The sequence below is a fragment of the Pteropus vampyrus genome, unplaced genomic scaffold (genome assembly GCF_000151845.1).
Source record: "Pteropus vampyrus isolate Shadow unplaced genomic scaffold, Pvam_2.0 Scaffold156, whole genome shotgun sequence".
In the NCBI taxonomy this organism is placed as follows: Eukaryota; Metazoa; Chordata; class Mammalia; order Chiroptera; family Pteropodidae; genus Pteropus; species Pteropus vampyrus.
In genome coordinates, this window is record NW_011888937.1 from 670,460 (window position 1) to 681,231 (window position 10,772).

The following is a 10,772-nucleotide window of genomic DNA, read 5'->3' on the forward strand; positions in this document are numbered from 1 at the left end:
TGCTTTTGGGTGAGATGCGGAAGGTGAATTAGGGAGGGGAGACCAAATAAGGGATGGAGAGAGATAAGTGGGAGCTGTGTAGGGAAATGGAGGATGGTGGGAAAGACCCAGGGTATGGAATGGCCTTGGCAAAGGCCTTTTTCACAAATGAAGAAACCAAGGTTCAGGTAAGTAATTCTAGATCTGGCTTTGCCTCTCTGTAAAACTTGTCTTTTTCCTTTGGAGACCCTGAGTACTGGGTAAGCAATCCTCCAGGAGGACAAAAGTGCAGGAGCATAAGGAGGGAGGGGGCGGAGGAGATTTCATTTCCCCCAGCCCCCTGAGGAAGATACAGGACTCAGCCAGGTCAGAGGGAAGGACGTGTTCCATGCACAGATGATACTTGTGTGTCATCCTTCCTCACAACCTGTTGGTCCTCTGGGAAAGACTCTGAGATGGAGATTAGTGAGCTGAAGTTTATTATGCTATGCCCTGCAGTTAATGCCCATGGGGAGTGCGGGTGAAGGAAGGAGTGGAAGTGGGCAGTAGGAGAAATTGGGCAGCAGTACGGTCTCAACAAAAGCATCGGCCAACCCCACGAGGTGCTCTGGAGCTGGCCTGGCCCCTGAGAGCTGTCTTGAGTGGAGATGAGAAGGCTGGCAGCTAGAGAAGCAGACCCTGCAGTCTAGAAGAGAGTGTAGTCAGCACCACGCACAGCTCGCGTGGGACCGTCGTCTCCACCAAATGCAGCTTCTTCCCTCCGAGCTTTAGAGGCCACATTCCTGAGAGGAGAATGTGACAGACCCGATTCATTTTTCTAAGGCAGGCCACAGGTCACTGACCACGAATTGGCTGCGTTTGGTGAGCCATGCAAGATTCTCAAAGCTAGATTTTTTTTTTTTTTTTTTTAATGAGCATGTGTAACTTTTGTACTCGGGAATAAATACATTTAAGATGTAAAAACTTATGACATTTATTTGTCCATTTATACAGCTGTGTGTTGTGAGGGTAGAAGGTAAGAGATGATAATCACATGATTTAGAAAAAGACTGTGGGACAAGTGAAAATAGTAATGTCTGGCCATATGCAAATCTGTCACAGCTAAATCTATCACCTGAAAGGGCTATTTTCACTTTTGGCAACAAGGATGAATCTCACAGGTGCAATGTTGAACAAAGACCCTAGATGTGAAAGAGTACATCCAGTATGATTCCTTTTATGAAGTTCAAGGACAAGCAAACGAACTGTGGTAGCAGAAATCAGAATGGCATTTACCTTGGCAGAGAGGATTTTCTCTGGGAGGAAGCAAAGGGAATCTTCTGGGGTGACAGAAATATTCTATGTATTGATGAGGGCAGTGCTAACCTGGGGGTATACATGTGTAAAAAGGCTGTAGGCCATACTCTTAACATGTGTGCCCTTTTATTATACATGTTACACTTTTTTAAGGAAGGGGAAAAAAAGCCATTTTCTCCTGAAGTTACTTGCACGTCAGTGGGGATCTACAACAAAGAAGGCATTTGGCTCTAATGATAGGATTTTTTGATTTTCTGGAGGACCAAGGCAACCTTGAAAACGTCTTCTGGACTATGGGTTTTTATTTTTGTCAGCTCTCTAAATTCTGCCTTTGATTCTTCTAGTTCTCATACCACTAATATCCTGCCCCACATGCTAAAAACTATTTTTAGAGAGTATTCAAGAACTTCCTCTTGACTCAGAACGACTCATATCTAATGGCTGCAGAAGGGGATCCTGGCTGAGAACCAAGCTCCTTGGGGTGGTCCGAGCCTTGTGAAGAACTGCGGGCCCTCTTCTTACTTTTCAAGACTCTGCTCCAATAACATATCAAGTACTTTAAACACAACCCACACTGACTATTGTATGAGCATGTGTATACACTTACATATATATATGTTTTATGTGTATATATTTTTATTGTAAAATATTTTTAAATGGTTTTAATGCTTTTCTTTTTAAAATAATAGGATATGAGCAACACATGTTATTTCTTCACGACCTCCATGTACTCCTCAAGAATTCTTACAAAGGAAGAAATGTTACCTTTAATTCATTTTTCAAATGTAATGAAATTTTTATAAATACTAAATCTATCAAATAATGAAATTGACATCATGTTCTACTTCGTAGGCATTTAATTAAACATTTATTCATTTTGATTATGCAGTTTTTCTTTGTGTTTTTTGGAATAAAGTAATTTTTTCCCTAGAACTCAGACTTTTCCTGTCAGAATAATGGCCAGTCAATAAACTGGGTCTTCCTGAGAAGTCACATTTTCACCAAGTGGGTGGGCTTGTCCAGGGCGACGAAGATGGACAGCAGAGCCAAGATCAGGATGTGCAGAAGAGGCGGTGGGTTACCTCTAGGTTATTATGAGGATGTTGGGAAGTCCAGTAGCTTGCCTGAAGTCACACAGCTTGTGCCAGGACTTGGACCCAGGTTTGGCTGAGTGCAGAGCCCATGTCTGTCCCACAGGGCCACCCCACTTCCCTTGTTACCTTTGGGTCAGGCCTATTTTTCCAAAGGAGCAAGTTGTTGGGGTTGAGCTCCACTGTCAGAACAGGGCTGGTCATCCACATAGGGCAGAGCACCAAAGCAGACACTGTCGGCACCCTGTCCACACATGCCTAGGGCATCTGCCCACGGGCCATGACCTCCATCTCAGGATTTTGCCCTAGGGTGCACTGGAAGCTGAGGGGCATTGGAGGATAATTGTCTCTTTCTCTCTCCTCTCAGTTGGGGCAACTCTGCGGTATCCCCACTCTCTCTCGGAGGTGCCCCAGCTGAGCCTCAGAGGCTTTTAGTGGTGACCCGCTTATGAAAGCACTTGCTTTGGTTTCCTCCCTGTCCCTGCTATTTCTTTTCTGTCTCACTTCCTCCCCTGCTACCATTTCTCTAACAAATTACGTGTACATGAATCCTTGCCTCGCGTCTGCTTCTGGGGAACCAGTTTTAGCAGCTCACTGGGGAAGGGAGCCTTGTCTCAGGGGTATAACGATGTGGTGTGCACATCCTGCTCCTGCTGCCTTGCTCTGGCAGACGTTGCTAATCAATCATGGCCTTCAGAGTTCTCCACAGGGCACCTCAGGCCACTACTGACCATCAGTTCGAGCTGACAGTGAGTTGAAATCTATTAGCCTAAGTGGGGTCACCACAGGGAAATATATCTCCTCACTTCCAGCCCTTAGAGCAAAGTGAACCAACTGCCAGGTTAGTGAAAGGGGTTGGGGTAGGAGGACAGAGGGGACTTCTTCCCTACCACAGAGCACCACTCTCCGTACAGCTTTGGTGACGAGTCCCAACAGGCCATAAGAAAGGTGAATAACAATTAAAGTTAATACTGTTACCGGAGAGTGGGGATCCTCTCCCAGAGTGTTGTCAAGTTTCTTGATGTCTCAAACAAAGAATTGAGCAAGACACCGAAATACAGTAGAAAAGAAAAATTTTATTAGAAGGGAAAATATATTTCCAGATGTGGAAGCGAACCTGAGCAAGAGAATAGTATCTCAGAAGGCCTGGTAACAAAGACTTCAGGGTTTTTATCCCTTTTCGCTGTGGGTGGTTACTTACAGTGGGCTTCCTTGATTGACATCTAAGATTGACAGGACTCAGTGATTCATCATTTTGCTTTCTGCTCATGTTTGTTCCCAGAATTCAGTCTGTTATAATGATATTATTGAACTTCCAGGCATATGCATCATATTATAATGAAGGTAAAATGAGCTCAGGTGAGTTGAAGGTCGTTGGGGTCCTCATTGTGCAGGTGCAAGTGACTGGCTTAAACTGGTACCTAAATCTCTGCCTACTGGTTTCTTCGTGTGAGTTAAAAAAAAATGTCTTCTGGCTTGCTTAATTGTGGGCGGATTAGGACAGATCCCTTCTAAGATAGGATGATCTCAGTGTCTTTGCAGGCAGACCCGAAACCCCCTAACTAACTTTCCTGCCTACCTCTTTTCTAAGAGCCATGAACTCCCTATTATTAGTATGGATGTTGAGGGATAGGAGGTCTCTTCTTCCATATCTGCTTCCTGCTGTGAATGGCCTAGTCTCTGTCTATAGGGGTTTCATGGAACTCTTTTCCTTTCTGCTTCAGTAATGGTGGGGTCTTGGGTTTCCTGCTGAAGTGCTACCTCAGTCCTTAGACAAGGAAAAGAAAATATAAACTCATTATTTAAATCATACATCTATTAATTTCTATTATTGATTTGCCTATTAAGTGAGTAAAGGGAAACAGGCTTGGTTAATATGTTTCTTAAAGAGTAAAAAGAAAGACCTTTGGCTTAAAGTCCCTTCCCCGCCTCAGATTCTAAGGGACCTGCCTGACTTAACACCATTTCTGCTTAACAATGGGCTGCTGAACCTTATCATTAGCCAGAAGATCTGAGTCAGCAGGGCAATTATCAGGATTTGAGGGAGACGGCCTTATTTCCAAAGAAAGGAGGGAAGAAAACTTAACTAGGTTTCCTAAAAGATTAACTCTGCAAGAGATGTCCTATTTCATTTCCTGCTAAAAGATTAAGAATTTTACAAGTGATGTCCCATCTCAATACCATTGATTAAGTACCTGACAAGGCAGGCCTTGTGCCCTTTATGGTGTGCTGGCTGGAAAATTACTTTTTGGCTATCGCCCATGGGAACATAGGTCATCACCCATGGGAACATAACATTCTAACAATAAACTTTCTGCTTCTGTACCCCCGCTTGCACAAACCGACCTGTGGGTTGACAGTTAGTAAATAGAAGAAAAATAGACCTTTGTGTTCAGACAGAATGAGGAATGGGGTTTAGGGCTTAAAAACCCTGTACCTCTACATTTCGGGGCTGCTTAATTTGGAATCTGCGTACCCCTGGAAGACCCAGTTGACTGAATAAAGAGTGTGTTTCCTATAACTCACTGGTTTCTGGTGGTCCGTGTGTCTATCGGGGGCTGGTGGCTACAACATTTGGAGGCCCCAGAGAGATCTCAGGGAGTGGCCCTGAGATCTAAGACCCGACTGGCCTCCGAAGCGGTTGCTGTCCCTGTTGCGGATTCAAAACGCCAATCTGAGATGTTCCAGGGCCCTTGAATGCCGTGATGGGGTCAATGCAATCGTCAAGGACGCAACCTTTAGGACACACTCTTTGTTCCTGGTCCCGACAGGAATCTCTGAGGCCTCGACATCGGGATTAAAGGTACCTTTCTGTTTCTGTTGACCGGTCATTTGGGGTCCATGGAGAGACTGGACGCAGTCATATCTCCCGGACCGTGGCCAGGCCATGGGATGCTGCCTCCTGTGCCTTGTTATCGGGTTCTGTCTATTGTCTTTGGTCTTGTCTGGATTGTAGGTGGCGGACTTTTCTGCGTCCACCCACACCCCAGTAATTGTTCTCATCTGAGTGTCTGTTTTGTGTTTTCTGCACAAGCAATGCAGGGAGGCTCGAGTTCACAGAAGACACCCTTGGGGTGTCTCCTGCGACATTTCAAAGAAGGGTTTGTAGAGGGAGCTGACTATGGCATAAAGTTTTCTCCAGGCAGACTAAGAACATTGTGTGAAGTCGAGTGGCTGTCTTTTGATGTAAACTGGTCTCTGGAGAGTTCTTTTGACAGGAGTTTAGTGAGGAACGTTTGGAAGATTGTCACAGGAGACCCAGGACATCTCGATCAGTTTCCCTACATTGATCAATGGTTAAACCTTGTTCAGACACCCCCTCCTTGGCTCCGCCGGTATGCCCTTTCTCTAGAGGCATGAGTCTTAGTTGTGGGCACCCAGAAACATACGGCAACCGAATCTCCAAGACAGCCCAGTCCCTCAGTCCTCCAATCTCCACCGGAGGACAATGACCTTCTCCCACCCTATAATCCAGGACAACAGAGGCCAAATAGCACCGCCTCACCTCCTCAGATGGCCGGCAGGTAACCCTTATGGGCCCCCTGCTCCAGCTCCGGGCGGGGCACCAGCCAATCCTCCCCTTGCGAGAAACACCACCCCGGGGGCATCACAAAGACAGGCCCTTTATGGTTTACGCGCCTTTCTCGACTAGTGACCTATACAACTGGAAGGCACAGAATCCACCTTTCTCTGAGAAACACCAGGCATTAATAGGACTTTTAGAAAGTGTCTTTCAGACTCACTGCCCCACCTGGGATGATTGCCAACAGCTTTTAATTACCCCCTTCACCAAGGAAGAATGCGCACATTAGGACTGAAACACAAAAGACAGCTGCGGGAGGGAGGGAGGAGAGTTGCGGAAGCAGGGGAACAGACTGAGGAGGAACTTCCCTCCACCCGCCCAGTCTGGGAACGCAATTCTCAGGCAGGGAGAACGGCATTAGATCGGTACCACCAGATTCTAATTGGGGGAATTAGGATGGCTGCTGTCAGCCAACTAACCTTTCTAAGGTAACTGAAGTTATACAGGGAGGGACCTCAGGAATCCCCTGGAGGGTTTCTTGAACGAGGCATACCGGATATACACCCCCATTGATCCTGAGGCCCCTGAGAACCAGCAGGCAAGTAATATAGCCTTTGCTACTCAGGCAGCCCCTGATATCTGGCGTAAATTATAAAAATTAGAAGGTTTTGCAGGGATGAACCTGTTCCAACTTTTTGAGATAGCCCAGAAGGTGTTCAACAACAGGGAGGCTCTGGATGACCCCAAATGTATGGCTAAAATAATGGTAGCTGCCATACAGGAGGAGAGATCAGGGAAGACTAGGGCACGACAAGGAAGATCAGAAAAAGGCCCACGTAAGGGTTGCACACCCCTAGGGAAAAATCAATGTGCCTACTGCAAGAAAGAAGGCCATTGGAAGAATGAATGTCATGAGAAAAACACACACAAAAAAACAGGGAAACCGCAAGACTAAAATCCTCGTCCCTGAGGAAGAGGACTGATGGGGCCAGGGCTCCTACACACTAAGCCCCCAGGAGCCCAGGGTAGCCTTAAAAATTGGGGGCAAAACTGTTAACTTCCTGGTGGACACAGGGGCTACCCACTCAGTGTTACTCGACCCATGGGGACCAATCTCCAAACGAAAGACCACCATCCAAGGGGCCACGGGCAAAACACGAGAATCCCCATGGACCACTGAAAGAACTGTAGATCTGGGGCGAGGGGTAGTGACCCATTCTTTCCTCGTAATTCCAGAATGTCCAGCCTCACTTCTTGGTAGAGACCTACTCCAAAAGCTAAGGGCTACTATCACATTCAGAGATAGTACACCTCAGATGTCTATATCTGCCCAGTCAACTATCTTAATTACCTGTCCTCTATCTGAAAAGTACCTCCTCTATGAGAAGGAAGAAAATGTAGACCCGTCCATGGGGCCTTTACTAGACAGACTCCTGATAGAATATCCAGGGGTATGAGCTGAAAACAATGCCCCAGGTTTGGCTAGGCACCAAGCCCTGGTAGTAGTGACTTTAACTGCTACCGCGACCCCTGTCTGGGTTAAGCAATACCCGATTGCCCAAGATGCCAAAATCAGTATAAGGAAGCATACCCAGCAGCTGCGGGAAGCGAGGATTCTCGTGCCATGCCAATCGCCATGGAACACTCCTTTGATCCCAGTCCAGAAGCCTGGTACTCAGGATTACTGGCCAGTACAAGACTTAAGAGAAGTGAACAAAAGGGTTGAAATCATCCACCTGACTGTACCCAACCCATACACTCTCTTAAGCTTGCTACCTCCTGAGAGATCTGTTTATACCGTTCTCGATTTAAAAGATGCTTTCTTCAGCATTCCCTTAGCCCCCAGCAGCCAGCCTATTTTTGCCTTTGAGTGGACAGACCCAGAAGGGGGATTCTCTGGCCAACTAACCTGGACGCGTTTACTGCAAGGATTCAAAAATTCTCCTACCCTATTCAATGAGGCCCTAAGTGCAGATCTCCATCCCTTCCGTCAACGTAATCTTGACTGTACATTACTCCAGTATGTTGATGACTTACTATTAGCAGCTGAAACCGAGGAGGTCTGTCTCGCAGCAACCAGGGATCTGCTTGGCACCCTAGAGGCATATGGGTACCGGGTCTCAGCTAAGAAAGTCCAACTGCGCACCCAGTCGGTGGCCTACCTTGGATATACCCTCGAAGGAGGAAAACGGACTCTCTCCCAACAGAGGACTGAAGCCATTCTTCAGATTCCGGTACCCACCACCAAGAGACAGGTAAGGGAATTGCTCGGCGTGGTGGGCTATTGCAGACTTTGGATTCCTGGATTCGCAGAGATCGCAAAGCCCCTGTACTCGGCCACAGGAGGAAATCAGCCCCTCAATTGGACAGAAACAGAACAGAAGGCCTTTGACCTTCTCAAGCAGGCACTCACATCAGCCCCAGCCCTTGTTCTTCCAGACATTACCAAGAGATTTCATCTTTTTGTGAGTGAGACCAAGGGAATCACCAAAGGGGTCCTAACCCAAACACTAGGCCCATGGCGCTGACCAGTAGCCTATTTATCAAAGAGACTAGACTCGGTGGCCTCTGGATGGCCACCCTGCCTACGAGCCATAGCAGCAACAGCTCTCCTAGTCAAAGCTGACAAACTCACCCTTGGGCAGAGTCTAGACATTACTGCCCCTCATGCGGTAGAGGCTCTTCTCCGCAGTAGCCCAGAACAATGGATGACTAACTCCAGAATCACTCAGTACCAGGCTTTCCTCCTTGACCAGCCAAGGATCAACTTCTCCAAAGCTACAGTCATCAACCCAGCCAGTCTGTTGCCAGACCCAGACCCCGAGACCCCCGTTCATAACCGCACAGATTTCACTGACGTTGTGTGTTCTTCACAGCCAGACCTCAAAGACTCCCCTCTGCCTGAGGCCGATAAAGTTCTGTTCACGGACGGGAGCAGCTTCACGCAGGAAGGAAGGAGGTATGCTGGGGCAGCGGTTGTAACTCTAACTAGCACCATCTGGTCACAGGCTCTTCCCCATGGGACTTCTGCTCAAAAGGCCAAACTCATCGCCCTCACTGAGGCACTAAGATGGGGCAAGGATAAGGCAGTCACAATATATACAGATAGCCGATACGCCTTTGCCACTGCACATGTACATGGAGCCATCTACAAGGAAAGAAGGCTTCTGACTTCAGCTGGGAAGGACATCAAGAACAAGGAGGAGATCTTAGCCTTACTTGAAGCCATATAGATGCCTAAGGCTCTGGCTATTGTTCATTGTAAAGGGCATCAAAAAGGGAATAGTCCTGAGGCTGAGGGAAACCGATGGGCCGAAGCAGAGGCAAGAACAGTGGCCACAAGGCCAGTGGGGTCCCCATCACATCTACTGACTGTTGTCCCTTACCCAGAACTGCCTCCGTCTCTGACCTATACGGCGGAAGAAAACAGGTATTTTCAAGACAAGGGAGCCACGAGGAACCAACAGAGATGGCGGACGACCCCAGATGGAAAAATTGGGCTCTCAAGGGCCCTTGGAAGGACTCTCCTCCACCAACTACACCAGACCACACACCTAGGGCGAACTAAGATGCTCCAAGCGTTAGACCCCTACTTTCACTTGTTAGAAGGGAGAAGAACCACAGAGGAGATTGCCTCACGATGCCCGGCTTGTGCCCAAGTTAATCCAAAGAAGGGGAAAATAGAAGAACCTAGGTACAGGGAAAGAGGAACTTATCTGGGGGACCACTGGGAAGTCAATTTCACTGAGGTAACCCCAACCGTGGGGGGCTACAAATATTTACTTGTTTTTATAGACACCTTTTCAGAATGGGTGGAGGCCTTCCCCACCATGAAAGAAACTGCCTTAGTCGTTACTAAGAAACTGCTACCAGAAATCCTCCCTTGATTTGGTCTTCCCGGAACTTTAGGGTTGGATAACGGGCCAGCCTTCGTAGCAAAGGTAACACAGCAATTGGCTAGCTACCTAAATTTGCGATGGAAACTCCACTGCACCTACCAGCCCCAAAGTTCGGGCCAAGTAGAGCGAATGAATCAGACCCTAAAAGAGACATTAGTCAAGTTAGGATTAGAAACTGCTGGGACCTGGGTAGAACTTCTCCCCTTCGCTCTTCTCCGAGCCAGGTGTACTCCATATATTAATGGATTCACCCCATTTGAAATTTTCTTTGGAAAACCCCCACCTTTAGTACCTAGAATAGAAGATGAGAAAAAGGCAAAACTATGTAGCCTTGTCTTACTTAAGTCTTTACAGGCCCTTCAAAGTGTACAGAAGGAGATTTAGTCCTGGGTTCGTGCTGCCCACTCAGCCCCAGGGGACGGACTTCCCCATCAGTTTCGGCCTGGGGACTCTGTGTGGATCTGGAAGTTCACGTCCAAGGGACTAGAACCCAAATGTAAAGGACCCTTCACTGTCTACCAGACGAAGCCCACTACAGTTAAAGTAGAAGGCATCCTATCATGAATTCATCATTCCCACGTGAAGGCAGCACGAGAGTGGACAGCTCAGGAACACGGGCCCTTAATACTAAGACTCAAGCATACATAAGTCTAACCCTCTGTTTCTTCCTTTTCTCCTCTTTAGCCCAGGCTTTCGACCGGCCACAACCAAAACCAGAAGGAGCATTAATAACTTTGCTAACGACAATACACAAGGTCTTAAATAAGACCACCCCAGACATAGGACAAGATTGCTGGTTGTGCCTAAACCCAAAACCCCCTTACTATGTCGAGGTAGGAACTCCCCTAAACCTAACTGAGCTCAGCAGCGCACAAGGCTGCGAATGGGAAACTCCTCGACTCACCTTAGGAGACATACAAGAAAAAGGAACCTGCCTAATTTCAAAGAACTATTCCAAACTATTAGCACAGTCACCTTACTTCA

At 47.3% G+C, this 10,772-nt stretch overlaps 1 protein-coding gene and 1 long non-coding RNA gene across 3 annotated transcripts in view; both read left to right on the forward strand.

Annotated features, from left to right (window-relative positions):
* LOC111745495 overlaps positions 1-2,076 on the forward strand; it is a 5,363-nt gene extending 3,287 nt beyond the window's left edge. The window contains exon 3 of one of the 2 annotated variants that reach the window (XR_002782675.1): positions 813-2,076. This is a non-coding gene — a long non-coding RNA (uncharacterized LOC111745495). Of the gene's footprint in view, positions 1-23 lie in introns of both variants that reach the window. The other variant, XR_002782676.1, reaches the window with a different exon arrangement.
* A 5,449-nt stretch (positions 2,077-7,525) lies between these two features.
* Positions 7,526-9,161, forward strand: LOC111745493 (the record flags this gene model as incomplete). Its single annotated transcript, XM_023536420.1, is given in 3 exon segments — positions 7,526-7,560; positions 8,107-8,144; positions 8,233-9,161. Coding segments are annotated over 3 exon segments (1,002 nt in total), but the record flags the coding sequence as incomplete, so codon positions are not given.
* Positions 9,162-10,772: the final 1,611 nt, after the last annotated feature.